The 20543-nt window shown below is 41.6% G+C and overlaps 1 protein-coding gene across 1 annotated transcript in view; it reads left to right on the plus strand.

Annotated features, from left to right (window-relative positions):
• The first annotated feature begins 272 nt into the window (after positions 1 to 272).
• ASAH2 (N-acylsphingosine amidohydrolase 2) overlaps positions 273 to 20543 on the plus strand; it is a 60705-nt gene continuing 40434 nt past the window's right edge. Inside the window, exons 1-6 of the mRNA XM_062214882.1 lie at positions 273 to 399; positions 4056 to 4225; positions 6001 to 6150; positions 13758 to 13934; positions 15259 to 15386; positions 16490 to 16567. Coding sequence (XP_062070866.1) covers positions 273 to 399; positions 4056 to 4225; positions 6001 to 6150; positions 13758 to 13934; positions 15259 to 15386; positions 16490 to 16567 — 830 coding nt within the window. The remainder of the gene's footprint in view (positions 400 to 4055; positions 4226 to 6000; positions 6151 to 13757; positions 13935 to 15258; positions 15387 to 16489; positions 16568 to 20543) is intronic.

Consider the following 20543-nt stretch of genomic DNA (forward strand, 5'->3'; position numbering starts at 1 on the left):
CCAGGTGCTTCTTCCTGGTCTCCCATGCGGGTGCAGGGCCCAAGCACTTGGGCCATCCTCCACTGCCCTCTCGGGCCACAGCAGAGAGCTGGACTGAAAGAGGAGCAACTGGGACTAGAACCCAGCACCTATATGGGATGCCAGCGCTGCAGGTGGAGGATTAACCAAGTGAGCCAAGGCACCGGCCCCACATTGTATGCATTTTAACTTGTGTTTCTTTTTCTCTCTTTTTTTCCCATTTTTTCTCCCATCTCTGCTTTGCCTCAGGAAAAATGGCCAAGCGAAGTTTCTCTGCGTTGGAGGCATTCCTGATTTTCCTCCTTGTGATGATGGCTGCCATTACCGTGGCCCTTCTCAGCCTCTTGTTTATCACCAGTGGAACCATTGAAAACAACAAAGGCAAGTTTCATAGGCTCTCTGGGATGCTCTTCCTAGGCCTGGGCAAATTTCTTGATTATCAGGGACCTCCGATAAGGCATGGTGTCTGCTGGTAGTTCATTGTGTACTCATGCCCTCTGGGGTGGCTATCTCCCTTTTTCCTTTGACATGCATTGCCCTGTGTGCTTTGATATCAGTCTTTATCAAGTGTACCTTTGTTCTCAAATTGCCAGTTAATAGGTTTTCTGACCTGCACTGATCTAAGCATAGTTCAAGTTTTTCAAGCCCAGTAATGTCCACTTTATATAAAAAGTTTATGTATTCATTTTCATTTATTTGAAAGACACAGTAGCGCGCACACACACACACACATACACAGAGACATCTCCTCCTTCCTCTGGTTCACCCCTCAATTCCACACAACAGCTGGGGCTGGACCAGGCAGAAGCCAGGAGCCAGGAATTGCAACCATTCTCCCACGTGAGTGGCAGAGACTCAAGTATTTGAGCCACAATCTGTTGCCCCCCAGGGTAGGATGCTGGATTGGAAGCAGAGGAGGCATTCCATTCCAGGCATTCTGATATGGGATGCAGGTGTCTCAAGGGGTGGCTAAATTGCTGCACCACAATAGGTACTCCAAGTTTTTGCCTCTAATCATTTAGACTCTTTGTCTCACTGTTGACATCCTTGTCTCCAATGATTGAAAGAAGAATGAATGATTTGCTGAGTTTTTCACTCAGTTTATGAAAAGCTTTTAGAGAAGGGAATTTCTTTTTTTTTAAATTTTTGACAGGCAGAGTGGACAGTGAGAGAGAAAGAGAGAGACAGAGAGAAAGGTCTTCCTTTGCCTTTGGTTCATCCTCCATTGGCCGCTGTGGACAGCGCACCACGCTGATCCGAAGCCAGGAGCCAGGTGCTTCTCCTGGTCTCCCATGGGGTGCAGGGCCCAAGCACTTGGGCCATCCTCCACTGCACTCCCTGGCCACAGCAGAGAGCTGGCCTGGAAGAGGGGCAACCGGGACAGGATCCGGCACCCTGACTGGGGCTAGAACCCAGTGTGCCGGCGCCGCAGGTGGAGGATTAACCTGTTGAGCTACGGCGCTGGCCCAGAGAAGGGAATTTCAAACTCAAACCCTTACAAGGACCAATGAGGTCCTGTAAATGAGGTGGAACAGGAAGATAGCGCAGGTATGAGTTTGTGAAAGGCATTCATAGCGCCTCCTGATTGTTAGCTGCTTCTTGTCATGTTACATAGTCTCAGGTCTCTTAGCTTTTCAAAAGAAGCTGGAAATTGTGATTTTTACACATCTTCTGATACATACACACACAAACATATATATATTTATATATTATATTACATATAATATATAATATATTCTATAATACATATATAATATATGTACAATATTGAAAATTGTAGGCCACTTTCATGGGCATTATTGGCAGTAGTTCTTTAATGGAACCTCTGCTTCCATGTCAGGGTAAATTCCTGTTAAGTGAGTGAAGAAGACAGGGATTGAATGCTGACAAAGTAAGGAGGGGGTGGGGTGAGGGGGCTGGCCTCCGGCTAGAGAGAATGGCGATGACATTTTTCACCTCTGTGTTCCTTTTCATGTTCTCTCCCTCGTCCAGTGTGTTCTCTGTGTCCTTGTTCTTCACGTTCCTTATAAATATAGAAGAAGAGAAAGACTCTGTGCTAGAGAGCAGGCAGGTGTTGGGCTGCTGGAAATTAAAGGACCCTTAGGCCTCATTTAGTTTTAGCTCTTCAAGAATCAGGAGCTGAGATGCCAGCAGGTTTTAATAATGAGAGAAACTATTCACTTAGTCGTGGTTCCTGCTTATTGAATGGCTTCTTTATAAATAGCACTATAATAAGAGCTCTTTGCACTTTTCTGGTCTAATTCTCACAAAGTTCCTCCAAAGGTGAGTTCTAGTTTCAGTGTCATTTTATATATGGGAAAACTGAGACTCCGAGAGTGCAATGAGTGTGCCCTTGGCTAAGTGGTTAGGTTTGGTTTTAGTTGGTGCTACATTTCTATCTTAATAGCATTGAGGCAATAGCAAAGGTATTTTTTTCCTCTTTGCAATATTTGATGTCATGAAATAGTGTGGGCTTGGGGATGAGAAGACAAGCTTTCTAACCCTATCTAAAATTTAAATAGCAGATTCTGAGCTCCAGGTCCTGGGCTGAGCACAGATTAAATGTCTGCAAGGAATCTTGGTTAAATCACTTTTCTGAGTTTTCATTTTCTCATTTGTAAAACTGAGGAGACTGGACCAGGTGATCTATAATTTTATTTTCAGCTCTAGAGCTCTAGAATCTCAGTAGGAGTCAGCTGTTAACTGCTTATCTAAGTACTGTAAGGCCGCTAATGCCTTATGACAGCAACATGTGCTGCCCTGGCTACTCCTGGCTGTTTTCTAGGGCAGGGGACAGAACAAACAACTAAATTGTGTATATGGGATGTCTAAATATGTAAAGAAAACCAAAGCTGTACACTCGCCTTTTTCTACATTCTTAATGTGTATTAACACATTTATTGTTAAATTAACATATTTATAACAATGCTAGGAGACAGGTTATTATAATCTTCATTTAATAGATGAGCAAATTAGGGTGAAATTTGTTAAGCAGTTTAATTAGTGGTAGAGTCAGGCAGTTTGTTTCTGGTAACTGACTAATATTTTTTTAAAGATTCATTTATTTATTTGAGAGGTAGAGTTAAGACAGAGTGAGAAACAGATAAAAAGGTCTTCTATCTGCTGGTTCACTCCGCAAATGGCCTCATGGCTGGAGCTGAGCCCATCTGAGCCAGAAGCTTCTTCCAGGTCTCCCATGTGTGTGCAGAGGCCCAAGCATTTGGGCCATCTTCCACTGCTTTGCCAGGCCATTAATCAGGGAGCTGGATTGGAAGTAGAGCAGCTGGGACACGAACTGGTGCCCATATGGGATGGGGACATCGTAGGCAGCAGCTTAGCCTGCTATACAAAAATATTGGCCCCAGTAAGTGACTTCTTATGTCATTCTGCCTCCCTTGATATTCATGTTAGAATAGGAAATGTATGTGTGAATAAATACACATATGTAGATGTGGATATACAGATACAAGAGTAATTAAAATAAGGTATAACCAAGTCAGCAAGTGTATAGAGCTCTGGGTTGCATTAAGAATAAAATTCATTAAAAGATCAAGGAAGATCGGAGCAGGGTAGAGAGAGTTGGGGCATCCTGGAGATGAGGAGCAGAGCTGGCTCCTGGGGAGGTGGAAACTGACTCTGTGGGGTTGTTGGAGGTTGGTTGGGGGAGAGGAAAGGAATGAGGGGTCTGGATGACAAGAATGGAAGCAGAAAATCCCCAGAGGTTGGGGTTAGTAGATCACAGTAGAACTGATCCCTGAAAAGAAGAGCAGCGGAAGTGAGAGGAAGGAATGGGATGACAAGGAATGGCTCATGATGGGAAGGTGCAGGCCATTTGGTTGGTAGTCTGAAATATCTCTAGTCCAAGAAAGAGATCTTGATTAGAATTATGATTTCAAATGAGTTACTGAGAGTTTTCACTGTGCAACTTACGTATAAGAGAATATACAAATAATTTTTCCTTAGGAATCCAAACTTACATATTCTATTTGACAAATAAGTGGGCTGAACTATTTCTCAAATATCTGACTGCATTTTAGATTCAGGAAACCTTGATTTTTCGACCAGCCAAAGCCCTCCAGCCACACAGGGCCCTGCGGCCACCCAATCTGCTCCAGTGACCTGCACCCCGGAGATTCAGAACTTCAGTGGCTACCATATTGGTGTTGGGCGAGCTGACTGCACAGGACAAGTATCAGATATCAATTTGGTAGGTAAATTCCATGTTCTTCAAGGAGGCTGAAAAAGGAATTTGGTTATTTTTATCCTGCATTTATTCCGATTATCATATCATCATTATCTTCTAGCTTTTCTGTTGAATTTGCTGCTGTCTAGCACTATGAGTATCATGCTCTGAATAAGAGGAAACTTATTCAATCATCACTCCATTGTAAAGACAATTGCACATATTTTATGAGTGGAAGGGGCAGGGCAGGCAGACTCAAATACTGCAGGGGTTGGGCAGATGTCACAAATGATTGAACCAGGCCAGTGTAAGATGAAGAATGTCTACTGTATCCTCAGTCTGGGGAAGGCAGTAGTAGGAAGTGGTGAGGACTTGGTAGAATAAAGTTCACAGAAAGTGAAAGAAAGTACATGGCTATAGCTGATTGCTGCCATGTATGAATGTGGGCTTAGGGCCGCCCTATCTGACAGTGTTTTCGGGAGAAGCCAGACAAATCTCTGTATTGAAGATGTGCCGATTTAAACCTGTCACCTGTAAAATGTAGGCAATTCTAGTTAAAACTGGAAACCTAGATTGAGTCAGCACTGTGCAGACCAAATCAGGTCCAGTGTGGCCTGATGACTATTAGCATGAGACATCTTGCCTATGGTGGTTGAAATACTCATTGACGTCAGTGCTTCCCTAGGAAACCTGAGCATGACATTGCATGATGGGATTTTCTCCCCTTTTACCAGTTAGTGTTCTGGAATGTGAACTCTAAATGAACACTTCCATGACAGCTAAAGCAAACAGTACAGGCCACATTTAAAGACATGGACATAGCTTTTACTGGTGGATTTGTGACATAGTGAGACAAAGGGCATAGAATAGACATGACTTGGCTTAGGGAGTGATAACAAGGTAGAATTCAAGGTAAGGGCCATTCAGAAATATTATTTAATCATAAATATACCATTTTCTTCAGAAAGTCAAATCACATGGCAAACAACCAACATGAGAATGCCTCCCAACTCCAGGATGTTGCTGGGCAATATAGGGTGGAGGTAGGGGATATATTTTTTCTGTAGTGCCTTGGGAATCCAGGAGAAAAGCTTCTGTTTCAAAGAACAGAAAGGCCCCAGAAGGTCCCTAATGCAGTAATAGAATTCCAGAGCCAGGCAATCCCCTCCTTGCCCATGGGTCGATGAGTAGCTTTTGCCAATTGGATCAATACTTTGCCTTTCTGTTTTTTAAAAAAGTTTATTTTATTTATTTTAAAGGCAGTGTTTACAAAGAGTAACACACACACACACACACACACAGAGAGAGAGAGACAGAGAGAGAGAGAGAGATCTTCAATTTGCTGATTCAGACCCTAAATGGCTGCAACAGCCAGAGCTGGGCCAGACCAAAGCCAGGAGCCAGAAGCTTCTCCTGGGTCACCCATGGGTGCAGGGGCCCAAGCACTTGAGGAATCCTCCATTTCTTTCCCAGGCACATTAGCAAGGAGCTAGATTGGAAGCAGAGCAGCCAGGACTCCAACCAGCACCCATGTCAGATGCTATCAGATATCAGTGTCATAGGTGGTGGCTTTACCAGCTACGCCACAATGTGCCCCCAACCAATCAAGATTCTCTGATGGTTCTGGCTTTCTTCTTCTCTTTTTATTCTTGAAAACACATGTGTTTTCTCATTCAATGTCATAGTGTCATGTGGATCTTCCCCCTTTGCCCGAAGTAGTCTATTCTTCTATGTCCCTGCCCAGATTCTGGTAGCAGGGAAGTGAGACAGTGTGGCTCTGATTCTGTCTTTCTCTTTAGATGGGCTATGCCAAAAGTGGCCAGAATGCACGGGGCATCCTCACGAGGCTGTACAGCCGGGCTTTCATCATGGCGGAACCTAATGGGTCAAATCGAGTGGTGTTTGTCAGCATTGACATAGGCATGGTATCGCAACGACTCAGGCTGGAGGTAAGTGACAGAGGGGAGGAAGAAACGAGGGGGTTAGAGACAAGTCTGTGGGTGAATGTAATGGGTTTTGGTTCCAGTGAGTTTCTGCTACCTTTAACATTAGAAGCTCTTGGCAGTCCAGCAGCCAATCTTACAAGGAGAATGATCCTTACCTTCTCAATCTAAGTTATCTTGGTCAAAACTTGCATTCAGTTCTGCTGAGGGCTTATCGTCATTGTTCATGCTAATATGTTTTTGAAAGCTTGTTCTGTTCCAGGTGACCTTCACGTATATTCTCTCACTTAACCTGCTTGTTAGACAGTTGAGAGTGCCAGTTAATCACTCACTCCTCTTTCAGGTTCTCAGACTATTGAGAACAGATGCAATGAATTAGGTGAGAATGAAAACGCAGCACTGAAGCGAGGCTACCTGTGAATTGATAATTGCAGAATACGGTGATAAGCACATGAGAGTTCATTATATTACTCAGGTTACTTTTGTGTGGGTTTGAAAATTTCTACAACAAACATTTAAAAAAAGAATATCTCTTAATCTCTCATAGCATGGTAGAATATGGCAGGCTTTTCTATGTTTATCTCAAATTTGGACCTTGTTTTCTACCTCCAGGTACAACTGAGCTTAGAAGAAAGGTACATGGGGAGTCCTGGGCTGCCTGGGGCCTACAAGAAATTGCAGAGGAGGACAGGGGAGAGAAGGAGATAAGGAGAGGAGAGGGTTAGTGGGGGAGAGAAGGAGAGAACTAGAGTAATGGATGTGGACTTCTAGTTCTAGCTCTTTAGGTTGATTTTTAAGCCCTGATGAGGTTATATTTTCTGCATGGGATCTGTTCACAAAGAGAATGTATCCTGATGATGTCTGCTCATATGTTCATGTATGTGAGAAACAGAAGGCGGACCATTGACTGGAACAGTGACCATAATTGTCATTTATGCTGTGCTAGTTTCTATCAGCATCACCAGTTCACCACTTTGCTCCTTCTGCTGTGTGCAAGGCCAATATGAGTGTTGGTGGGATGGTATTACTCCAAGATTGTTCCCTCTTAGAGAGTAGAATGGAAGCTTCTCCCATCTGTGGGAACATGAGCGTGGCATTAAGTGTTTTTACTACTCATACATTGACAATTCCAAGGTTCCTCTTTTGTAACTGTCATTCTATGGATAAGGAAACTGAGTCTTCAAGAAGGTAAGTAACTGTTCAAAGTTCACAGTTAAGCAAATGGTAGAATTGGGGTCTGAATGCAGGTAAATCCAGAGCCCACATTCTTTTTTTTTTTTTTAAGATTTATTTGTATTTATTTGAAAGGCTGAGTTACAGAGAGAGGTAGAGTCAAAGAGAGGTCTTCCATCCGCTGGCTCACTCCCCAGATGGCTGGAAGAACTGGGATTGGACCAAGCTAAAGGTAGGAGCTGAGAGATTCTTCTAGGTCTCCCATATGGGTACCTCAAGCACTTTAGTCATCTTCTGATGCTTTCCCAGGCGAATTAGTAGGGAGCTGGATTGGAAGTAGAGCAGCTGGAACTCAAACCGGCGCCCATATGAGATGCTGACGCTACGGGCCAGGGCTTTAACCTGTTATGCTACAGTGTCGGCCCCAGCCCACATTCTTTAAAGACACTTTTCTATTCTGTTAGGAGAACAATGCATTTTTGTAAGGCATTCACTATTCACTTCAGAAACCACATTGGTAATCCATGTCCCCTGTGAGATCACTAACAGATTGGGGGATAGCAAGAAAGGAAGGACTGCAACACACAGATAACTAACTCAATGGAGAAAAGTACAGTGGTGTGTTAGTCATCTATTACTGTGTAACAATACCCCATCACACAGTGGTTAAAACCATAAACATTTATTATCCCATATGGTCTCTGGGTCAGCAGTTCAGCACTGGCTTGGCTGAGTGGTTCTGGCTTAGGTTCTTTTGCAGTCATGATGGTGGCAAAGGATGCAGCCATCTGCAGGCCTGACTTGGGCTTGAAGATCTGCTTCTCAGATGGCTCACGACTCTGGCTGTGCACAGAAGGCCCAGTTCCTCACTCTCCAGAGTGAGTGACCCAGGAGAAAGGGCAAGGACAAAGCCACAGTGCCTTTTATGACCTAGTTTTGTCAGTTACACCCATTACTTTCACTTTGTTCTGTTTATTAACAGGACCCTGTGGCCAGGGTCAAGATTAGGCAAATGAAGCTTTAGCTCTTTTTTTCTTTTTAATATTTACTTGAAAGAATAAGAGAGAGAGAGAGAGAGAGAGAGAGAGAGAGAGAAAGAGAAATAATAAGGATGAGAATGAGAACCTTTCCTCTACTGGTTCAGTCCCCCGAATGCCTACAACAGACAGCCAGGGTTAGGCCAGGCAAAAGCTATGAACCATGAACTCCATCCAGGTCTCCCAGGTGGGTGGTAGGAACCCAAGTACTTGGGTCATCATCTGCTGCCTCGCAGATGCATTAGCAGGGAGCTGGTTTAGACGTGCAGAGTGGCCAGACCTAGAGTCCAGTGTGGTATACAGGTATCCCAAGTTGTGGCTTTACCTGCTGGGCCATAGTGCCATTATCTCTCAAAGGGAGAAGAGTCAAAGAATTTGTGGAATATAGTCTTTAAGATCGTCACAAGGGGATTCAAGAAATGGAAATTAGGAAAACATTTTCATGGTGGAAATAATACTTGAGTAAGCAGAATCTTAAACAGTCAAAATTTGGGAGGGAGAGAGGTCAGATGAAGGGGATAACATGAAAACAGAAAGGTACAAGGAAGGGATAGAGACCCATTTGAGGTGACAAGAGAAGTTGTATGAGGATATATGGAGGTGTATAGTGGGAAATCTATGTGAATGAATGCGTGTTGGTCTAATTGTGGAGGGTCTGAGTTGTCAGACTATTTTTAATTCTGTAGATAACATAGAGTTTTATAAAACTAAAAACAATTTTTTGAAAGTTAATTAATTGTATATTTGAGAGGTGGAGGGGTGGGGAAGGTACTGTCAGCTGCTGGTGCACTTCCCAAATGCTACAACAGCTGTACATACTGTGCTACAACAGTGTGGAATGTGAGTGTTCCAACCCAGCATTTTAACCATTAGGTCAAATGCCAACTGTCTTAGAAAACTTTTGAGTGTCGGAGTGATGTAAACATAATTATGCTTTAGAATGGTTAATCAGACAGTGATTTTTGATATGGACTGAAATAAAGTTGAAACAGAGCTGAAGACACAAATGGCAGATTCTTTAAATTAGTGTTGAGGCTCCATAGGTGAGGGTCCAGTTAGGAAAGCAGCAGTTATACTAGGTCATTCAAATAGAGAGGATTAAACACATAGAAGCTATATGAGGTGTTGGAGGGCTTAACATACAAGAAAAGGGAGCTGGAGTTGTAGGAAGGGTTTTCAAACTTAGCCTGACAATTTTCCCTGTATCCCAACATCTTGAACCAATAATGGGATAGCAGTGACACTACAGGGTTTTGGAAGGTGAATTTAAGTGCTAATGAGGTTTAAAGATGAACAGATATAAATCTAGCACGGGCATAGTATTCATGATGCGCCAGGTAGTATTCTAAGTACCAGAAATATATTCACTTGTTAAATCCCCCAAACAATTCCTTGAGGGACTTACTGTTGTTTTGTCATTTGACAGATTGGTAAACTAACTTTCCAAAGATTAAATGCTTTACCCAATCTTACACAATGGGGAACTGGCAGAGCTGAGATTCAGTCTTGGACTTCTTGGTGCCAGAGTCCCTTGCTCATTACTCCTTCGCTATACTGCTTTTCTTAGGAGTCAAAGTCATTCTTAGGAGAATGGTGGGGTCATTAGCAGCCAAAGAAGAGTCAAAAGTAGACTTGGAGTGGAATGGGGAGGGGGGAGGGGTTTGATGTGTGTTTTGTAGGTACCATGGAGTCAATGGATATCATTTAATGACCTCTTGCTATTTTTACTTTCCCATGCAATCTAAGACCCAGTGGGAAGGACTTTAAAATGAATCCGTTTAGTTATCCTAAGTTAACCCAAGGGAAGGTGTGAAAAAATAAGTGTAGCTAAGTAAGTGCCATTAAGTTTATTTATAACACCTGGCATTAGGTAGGTTTGCAGCCTCAGCTTTTGGACTGATGAAATTTCCAGCATGGAATGGAGATTAGGGAAGATCTCTGAGCAGTGAGGCAGAGCAGGAAAACAGAATGACTTTCTAACAGTTTTTGTGTCCTGATCCCAAGAGTGTCAGCATCAGGAAACAGAATGAAAACTGAAGACAGGGCTGGCGCCGTGGCTCAACAGGCTAATCCTCCGCCTAGCGGCGCTGGCACACCAGGTTCTAGTCCCGGTCGGGGCACCGGATTCTGTCCCGGTTGCCCCTCTTCCAGGCCAGTTTTCTGCTGTGGCCCAGGGAGTGCAGTGGAGGATGGCCCAAATGCTTGGGCCCTGCACCCCATGGGAGACCAGGAGAAGCACCTGGCTCCTGCCTTCGGATCAGCATGGTGCGCCGGCCGCAGCGTGCCGGCTGTGGCGGCCATTGGAGGGTGAACCAACGGCAAAGGAAGACCTTTCTCTCTGTCTCTCTCTCTCTCACTGTCCACTCTGACTGTCAAAAAAAAAAAAAAAAAAAAAAAAAAAAAAAAAAAAAAAAACCCTGAAGACAAAGAAGTGAGCTATAGACACCGATATATCTGCTCTGTTTTGTGTTAAAATATCCCTCCTTTCATGGAGTGGTAGCCGTGCTGTTTGTAATGGCAGTTTGCTGGCATTATTAGTGTATGATTAAGTTTTTAATTTCGATTCCTTTTCCTTTTTCCAGGAGACCCATGTGTCTGGCTTCATATCAGAGACTGTGGTTTAGGATAAAATTTCTGTGTGCTATTTGAAGTGCTTTTTTTCATTTTGAAATTCAAGACATAATTTCTGTCTTTTTAAGAACTAGATAGACATGAAAAATACATTTAATTCTTAATTCCTTAAATTGCAGTCCTTTAGGTATAAAATGGGCGGGATGAAGAGAGCTTTAAAGCTGAGTTGTGTTTTTTTTTTTTTTCTTTTTTCCCAAAACCCTTCCATCTTGGTTGCAGAATGGTTTCAGAATATCAGCTTTTGACTTCAACTTTCATGATGTCCCTTCATTGATTATTTCTCCTTTTCTTGTAGCTGTTTCTCCTTCATGAGTGTGTTAGTTGTAAGGGTATTTCAAAAAGTTAATGGAAAAAAGAAATTAAAAAAGTTTTGGTACAAAATTTTTTGGAAATCCTTTCCTAATTTTTTGGTAATACACATTTTCTATTAATGTTTATGATGAACCCTCATATTTTGGGAGAATATGTGAGTGATAAGGAGTTGGGACTAGAGTTAGGATAAAACAGATTTAACATAGCAACTTTTTAGGATGGAGAATGAAGACTATTTGCTTACAGGGTTGTTAGTGTGACTTGGTTATATCGTATTTCCTTTTCATATTTGCCTTGTAGTATAGAATTGCTTATATGGCCATGGCAACCCAATAATTGGGCTTTGGGGCAAGAATAGGTTAGTGAGGCAAGATGGCATATAAAATCTGCTTTCTGCTTTGGTGGGTCCGTGCCTGGAATTAGAGTGGTGGAGCTCTCCATTTGAAGCAGAAGAGGTTGAATGAATGTCTTCATGAATGTGAAGTGCATAACATGTAAGCAGCTTCATGTAATAATGGTTTTCTGGAATCAGCTTGCACTAGCTCAGGACGATGGATGGTTAGAGACTGAGGAGTGCTGTGAGCTGGCTATTGAACATGACAGCTTGGAATTGACCAAGGTGGTAGTATTTATATCACCACATTAGCGAACAATACAAATGAGGGCTTTTGTAACCATGTCCTCTGAGAGACAGTTTATGAAATTCTCTATGCCACTTTATTAGCTAGCTTTTCTTTACTTTAAAATGCCTGAGAGGAACCACTTACGAGGGAGGGTTTATTGAAGTTTATAGTTTGGAGGTTCACAGTCCAAGACTGAACAGCTCCATTAGTCTGGTATTTGGGGAAGGCTGCCAATGGCTGAGAGAGTGCAGAGGGATGATCACTTGGCAAGCCATGAAGCAAAGCCATCCTTCACCCTCAGTGTGTCTGTCCTTGTGCCATCATGATTTGATCATGGCACTCTACTCTAGTAAGCTAATCCTATCCACTCACTTCTCAAAGACCCCCACCTTAAGTTGCTGTAATTGGATCATGTTTCCACCCGAATCCATGAACCACTGGCATTAGCCATTAACTGTTAACATAAGACCTTGAGGTTTACATGTATGCATGAGCTAAATTCTATTGAATCCATAATAGTCACACTCAAGGTAAGCATTGCTGTTGGTTGCCTTAGGTTTGATTCTTTTGTTGGATCATTTTAATGATCTAAAAAGAAGTCATAATAAGACCAGACTTTCAGATTACCACCAATTAAAGCATAATCAGAAATAGGTAATCAGTAACATCACTGATTTTCTCTTTGTTAGTATGTGCATTTCATATAGAGACACTAGTCATGTATATGGGTGCTCACTGATTGACTAGTTCAATTGACACCAAGTTTCTGTGTTAGCTATCTATTGCTGTACAAGAATTCATCCCCAAACTTATAAAGCACCAGTAATCCTATATTATTTCTCAGGGTTTCTAGGGTCAGAAATCGCAGAGTGGCTGCACTGCACGATTCTTACTTGTGACCTCACTTGGGGCCATGAAGTGGCACTCAGGTGTTGGCTGTGGCTGCAGGGTTTTGAAGGCTTGACTGGAGCTGCATGTGCTTCTCAGGATGCTCACCGGAGGGCCTGGCAAGTTAGTGCTGACAAGATGGTTCCTCTCCACAGGATTGCTGAGGTGTCCTCACGTCATAGTGGTTGATTTCCCCTAGCCCAGTCAGTGTGGTGGTCTGTGTCAGCAAATATGGAATTCTTCCTTTTGGGAAGTGAAGCAATAGAGTAGCTAACAGATCTTTGCAAAGCCTGGTCACTGTGCCTAGGATGATTTTCCCTCCACTATTGTATGAATAGCTGTTCACTTAAGCTTTTGCAGGAAGACGACTCTTCTTGAGAAAGATCTTGCCTCAGTAACACCCATCACTCTGCTTTTTCTTATCCAGCAATGTTTTTCTCCATAGCATTTATCAATATACATTATTTATCATACATTTGCTTGTTTATTATCTTTCTTCATTAGAATAAAAATATCTTCAAGGTTGAAATTTCATATGTCTCTTGTGCTTAGAACATTGCGTACATATTAGTACAGTATGTTGAATGAATATAGAATAAGACTACTTGGCCTATAGTTAGAAAGACTTGGATCTGGAGCCTAGCTTTACCACTTGTGTGATTAGTGGGCAATTATAACTTCTGTATACTTCAATGTTTCAGTCAAAAAGTGTGTTTAACAATAGCTACCTCTTGGAGGTTATTATAAAGATTTTTAAATGACAAAGTATATAAAGTAGTATTGTGCTTGCACATACAAGAATCTATGAAATGTTAAGTTATTGCAATTACTATTGATATTACTAGGATGAGATACTCAAGCACGGATGAAGAGCCACTTTGAAGGTGAGCCTTTTCTCATTCTGAATCCTATTTTCTCTCTCTTCTTATTCTTTTCCGTTTCTCTGAAGGTCCTGGACAGACTACAAAGCAAATATGGCTCCCTGTACAGAAGAGACAATGTTATCTTGAGTGGCACTCACACGCACTCAGGTCCTGCTGGCTATTTCCAATACACTGTATTTGTGATCGCCAGCGAAGGATTTAGCAATCGAACTTTTGAGTACATGGTCAATGGCATTATGAAGGTAGGCAAAGAGCCCCAGAGGTAACTGTTCTCTACCCTGTTCTCAAGTGCTTTAGGAGTGATTTGATGTGAAAAGGAGAGACATTCTGTGGAACGTGAATTTGAGCACAGTCTTGGCACCTGCCTTGCTTTCTACTTCCTGATTCCCTTTCAGCTTCTGGTGGGCCTGTGGCTGTTAGGCCTGTAGCATTGATAATTGGAAGAGGAGGGTTCTATGGCTTACTGCCCTGTGTAGTCATCTAAAGCATTTTGTATGCAACTGTTACAGATTATAAAGTCTACCATGGTCTGCACAAAGTCACATGAAATGAAACCAATCAAGGAACGAAAAGTAATTACAAAACAACTCTAATATTTCCTTGCATTTCCCAAACAGCAAAGAAGATCCAACTTATGAACATGTATCCTGATTTTTCAAATACTCTAGAGCAAATATAGACCTTATTGGTGCTTTAACCATCACCCTGTTACCCCTTTCCCATTCCCAGTGTGGGTAGCTTGTACTTTCTCTCCCTTGTCTTCCAGCTTTTTCTTTTCTTTCATAGGATTCTTGATCACTGTTTTCTTTATTCCTTTGCCTTCCAGGCATAGTTTCTCTCTATTTTCTTTTTTTCACAATGTCACCCTCACATTTTAGGAATCCAAACAGCAAAGGCAGAAATTTCTTTATGATGATATTTTTCAAACTGTGGGGAGCAATGTATTAATGGCTTATAAAGTCAGTTTCAGTGATTGCAATCAGCATTCCTTAAAAGAGAACTTTTGTAAAACAGCTTGGAAGATAACATACATCTAATACATAGTAAGAATATTTGTCCTGTGAACTTTTGGTTTACGGTGCATATATTTCTATGTGAATTAAGTTGTGATGACAAGATGATTTCTTATTGTGGCCCTTAGGCAAAAAATTTTGAAAAACTCAGCCTTATAGAGTGGTGGGGTGGGGGTAAGGAGGACGCTTACATGTTAACACATCTTGTCCCAGTGTCGTAGGAGTCAAACTTCACATTTTTGGCCATCTGAAACTGCTCATTGTGCATGGCTCAATAGTCCTGCGAACCAAGGAAAAGGAACTCTTTTCAGATTAACCCTTACTCAGCACTGTGATTCCCTATCCTCATCCCTTTCTCTATCTCAACCCTGGAGGCCATTTCAGTTCACCTCCAATCACTGCCCAAATGGTTCTCTAACTTTTATCCCACAGGGGAGACAGATTAGAGACAGAAGAACTTGTTCCCAGTGCTCTTCTGTTCATGTTGACTAAGTCATTATGCCCAACGGGACTTCTAAGCTCACAACTCCTTTTTTTGTTTTTTGACTTTCAGAGCATTGAGATAGCACATACAAATATGAAACCAGGCAAAATCTTCATCAATAAAGGAATTGTGGATGGTGCACAGATCAACCGAAGCCCTTATTCTTATCTTCAGAATCCACAGTCAGAGAGAGCAAGGTGAGCAAGAATTGTTAAAACAAGACCATTGAGTTTCCCTTAGGGAATCGCCACAGGTCCAAGTCCAGGGTTACTACTTGCTGAATGTGGTGGGATCCTGAGTAGGCGATGAAACTAAAATGATTTTAAAACATGCTGTAATCTAAGTCAAGCAGAAAACAAGTAAATTCAGAAGCAAGCATCACTTTCCACTTTGTTGACTCTGAGAGGTTGTGTGGATATTTGAAGGGCTCTAGGCTTTGCAATTAGGACAGATGTGGTCTCTGTTTAGCTTTATAATTTCCTAGTCATCTGACCTTTAGTGATTCACTTATCTTAATTTATTGGCTCTCAGCTTCTTCATCTGTAAAAAGGAGATAAAAATGTGCATATCATGTCTTTGTGAAATTAATGAATAGCTCTTTTATTACATGTTATCTAGAAGAAATCATCTCAGTCCAGGAGACTATGACAAGAGAGAGAAGATAAAAGAATAAAAAATCTGAAAGAAAGAACAAGAAATAAAACCAATGACATTGAATGGAAAGACGAGGGGAAGATGATGATGATGATTTTTTTTTTTAATGATGATGTTGACTTGTGATAGAAAAGAAGCACGTGACTACTGTGGCAGTGCAAAATAATATCTCAATTTCCACTTGACATTTTAGATTTGTCTGTGTATTTTCAAAGCTTTCAAAGGAGTTTATTTTTAGAAAACATAATCTGATTTCTCTTGAAAGGACATAAAATAACATTTATATTGCAAATCTTGAGTGATCTGGCTTTGTGTACTCTCTGGTCTTTTTAAGAAATTCTTATAAAAATTGTTATAGGTAAGAATTTCAAAGATACTTCCCTTTGATAAGAAATACATATATGTTGTATAACATTACATATATTATTTCAGGTCCCATTGGTTGACTTAGTGCCCCTAACTTTGATTGTAAACCATTTCCTTAGCCAAGGAATGAGACAGGGAATACAGTTCGCAGGATTACTGCTTGCCAGGGAGTCTCAGTTACTGAAACATGTTTTTGTTTTTGTGTCAGCTTTTATTATTTGTCATACAGGAGGGCCAGGATGCAACACAATTGACTAAATTCATTTGTTTTACTGACTAGGTATTCTTCAAATACAGACAAAGAAATGGTTGTCTTGAAAATGGTGGATTTGAATGGAGACGACTTGGGCCTTATCAGGTACTCTATTTCCTTTTTAATCTTGTTCCTTTATTTAAGATTTTTATTTATTTGAGAGACAGAAAGAGACAGATGGACAGAGAGAGCACTCTTCTCTTCTGGTTCACTCCTTAAATCCCCACAACAAACAGGGTGAATCAGCCCGTGCTGGGTTGAAGCTGGGAGCTGAGCCTGCAGTCTTGATTTTCCATGTGGGTGGCAGGAACCTGATGACTTCAACCATTACCACTGCCCCTCAGTGTCTTCATTTGCAGAGAACTGGAGTCAGTGTCTTCATTTGCAGAGAACTGTGTATCAAAGCAAGACACACTCGTAGTGCCTGGTCTCCTTTTTTCTTTCTTTTTAAAGTTCAATCTGGATATCTTTTCTTTCCTTAATTACAAGGGGAAAAGGAGACTGGAACAGTGCCAGCAGATTCTGTGAATAAGTTGAGTGGTTCAGATGGAACCTGGTCACAGGGCCTTGGGCCAAGTTCTTAGCCTCGTAGAGTTTAGTTCTTCGTCACAACAGGGCTAACAGAAGGATGATGTAAGGGATCTTGGTGAGAGCTTAGCACAGTGTCTGGCATCTGATACAAAAGCTGAGTAAACATTAGTACTTCATTAAGAGCTTCTGTGTAGAAATTCTGTGATGGTAGATGGTTGTCTTTTGATAAAATGAGAAAATAATGACCAACCAGGCACGAGGTTACAGGTTTAAGATTAGTTACCGGTGTTTTCCTAAAAGGACTAAGTCCAATGCAGGGCTTTGCCAGTTAGGAATAAGAGCAGAACCCAGACCGCCTGGAGAAGACGGATGAGGTAACATTGCATCACGGCCCATTTGACCACTGTTGTCTGACCACAGCAGCATACAGGAAAACACATGGATTTTGTTTTCTTTGAAATGAAGGCATTTGCTTACAAATGTGATTTTGGTTATTATAATTGGAGGAACTCAGAAACTGACTGAGTGACTCACATAGCCCTACACACTTTGACCTGTGGGTTTGCAAACAATGTAAAAATGCTCTAAGGAAGTTAAGGATGGTGCTTGGGTGCTGGAACCACATGACTTGGGTTCATTCTGGGATCTTACCCTTATTGGCCATGTGGCTTTAGATGGTGACCACTTTTTTATCCTTAAGCATTTTTGAGCATATTGTTAGGTGAAGAGAGTCCTTAAAATGTTGGTAGTAAATGCTAGAGAGGTGATGAGGGGACTTCCAAGTAGAATGATGAAGTATCCAAGAGAAAGACTGTGTGTGAGTAAGGTTAATGGTAAGTTAGAAGTAACGAAATGGTGAAGAAGAATAAGGACTATGACTCATAGTTCATCACATACCAGGGTTGGCCCTAAAACTAGGTGGAGAGTGCCTTGGTGATAAAAGAGTTCAAGTTTTGGAGTGAGGTTGACTTGGGTTCAAATTTCAGCCCTGTCTATTGCTTACTAGGCTTCTGGCTTGGCAAAAATAACTTAATCGCATAGACCTAAACTATCCTATTTGAAATTAGGAATAATGCCTCCTAGGGTTGTTTGAGGATTAAATGAGGTAATGCATACAAAACTCTAGTTCTGCTTCTGGCACAGAACAATAGTTTAATCAGTTTAGCTAAATGGTAGGGAATACACTCTGATTTTTTCTCTTTTTAACAACTCCATTATTGCCATATCAGACAGCTTGAAATTCTTAGCATTGGAGTCACTCTTTTGTGTCTAAAGTGGGGTCAAAAAAACTCCCGATAAACTTGGCTATATGGGCTGTAATAGGATCCATTCGTCCATTACAATACATTAAATATTTATTATTTGCCGTCTAGAATTGAACTCAATAGACTTCCTAAATCTCAGACACGCAACTGTGTTTTTGGCATGTGTTATGATAAATAAGGCATCATTCTTATCTTCAAAGGTCTTGCAGATTAGTGGGGTGATTGAACAGGAGTCAGAGACAAGCAGATAGACAAATAACTCTCACATAAATCAGTTGGTCAACAGTACTATTGAGTGGGTGTACATAAGTGCTGCAGGGGTTTGGAAGAGGTAGCACTGAACTCATCTCAAGAGCCTTGTGGAAACTTCCAAGAGAAAATGACCTTTGAGCTGGTCCTTGGAGGAGTCATGGGATTTCTCAGGGAGCTGGGGAGAAGTCAAGCTAGCAGCTCTAGGTTATGAACTTCAGTGGGGAATTTGACTAGGAGAGGGCTAGAAGAAGGGCACCTCTGACTAGTTAGACTGAGTACCCCAAATTTGTTGGGAGGAGAAAATAATTTCCCTTTTTGTTTCCCTTTAACTCCAGAAATGAATTACCTGGGCATTCATGATTCCCTTTTATTAGTTTCTGAATCATTTGACAACAGGAACCAAAAACTCCAAAATGCTTTCCAGATGTTTTTACTCCCTGGCATATAACTATATTACATATCTACAGGTTAGAGAGTCACCTGTCAGGGTTATAGTAAGGTTTTCCTTCTGCTTTAACATCCTGCAGTAACTTTCCATTGCTTCTATAGCCACCATATGTTATCTTGATGTAACTGCTGGAATTCCCTCTTGTTGCATAGTGATAATTGCTGTTTGAATACATTAAAAATGATCCAAAGCACAAAGTCAAATCTGGGCTGCTAAGTAACTCTGCCACCACGTGCAGGTGCCTGCTGTTAGAAGCCCAAGGTGAGAGAGTTTGGCAGCACAGAATCTCAGAGCATGGAAATCATACAGTTCAACCTTCAGCTGAGGCACAAAGGATTAGAAAGGAGGCTGGCGCCGTGGCTCACTTGGCTAATCCTCTGCCTGCGGTTCTGGCACCCTGGGTTCTAGTCCCGGTTGGGGCGCCAGATTCTGTCCTGGCTGCTCCTCTTCCAGTCCAGCTCTCTGCTGTGGCCTGGGAAGGTGGTGGAGATGCTTGGGCCCTGCACCCGTATGGGAGACCAGGAGGAAGTACCTGGATCCTGGCTTCGAATCAGCGCAGCGCTGGCTGTAGTGGCCATTTGGCGAGTGAACCAACGGAAAGGAGGACCTTTCTCTCTGTCTCTCTCTCTCACTGTCTAACTCTGCGTGTCAAAAAAAAAAAAAAAAAAAAAAAAAAGAGGAGCCCTGCCCAGAGCCATAGTCAAAACCATGCTCTTCACACTGAAAAATCACATTGCAGTTTGTAGTTCATTCCTTCTTTCATTGCTGAAAAATGTCTTCATTCAATAAGTCTGTACTAGATAAGTACTACGTGCCATACAGTACTTTCTAGTTCTTGGAATGATGCATTCCTTCAGGCTGAAATCAGATAGCAAATACTTTGCAATCAAATATCTGTGCTCCTTGAACAAATCCCTTAAACTTTATGAGACTCAGTTTTCATATTGCCCAAATGTGGCTATCACATCTTCCTCTCACAGTGATTACAGAGATTACAATCAACTTAATGTATATGTGTCGTGAACTGCACTTGTACTGGAGACAACCTGATGAGCACAAGTAGACAGAGCTGTTGTCCTTACAGGACTTAGAGTCTACTAATGAGACAGAAGGCATTCAAAGTGTCGTCCAATCCATGTAAAATTGTAATTGAGTTACATGCTAAGATTTATATAATTATACAATTAAACTACATGTGGATTAGGTTCTGAGAAAGGAATGTTTGTATATTAAAGTAATTTGATCTTTCAGAGGAATTGAGAAAGGTTTCCATAAGGAAGTCAATGGTATCAAATCCTAAAGGAAGAGTAGGAATTAACTGGCAAGTTAGCTGGTGGAAAAGAACATTTAGCATATGTAAGAAGCATGTACAAAAGCCCTACAGCTTTTTTAAAGAACTGATAGGAAATCTGGGTGGCTGGTGTATGGAAGACAATGGGGCAACATGTTGTGAGATAAAGTTAAATGTTAGATTGTTACCGGTGAATGGCAGGGTTCTTGTCTTCCTGCAAGAAAGAATTCAGGCGTGAGACAGAGAGTAGTGGGAAGTAAAATAGCAAGGTTTATTAGGGTAGGGACATCCATA

Source organism: Lepus europaeus, chromosome 17, assembly GCF_033115175.1.
Source record: "Lepus europaeus isolate LE1 chromosome 17, mLepTim1.pri, whole genome shotgun sequence".
Classification (NCBI taxonomy): Eukaryota; Metazoa; Chordata; class Mammalia; order Lagomorpha; family Leporidae; genus Lepus; species Lepus europaeus.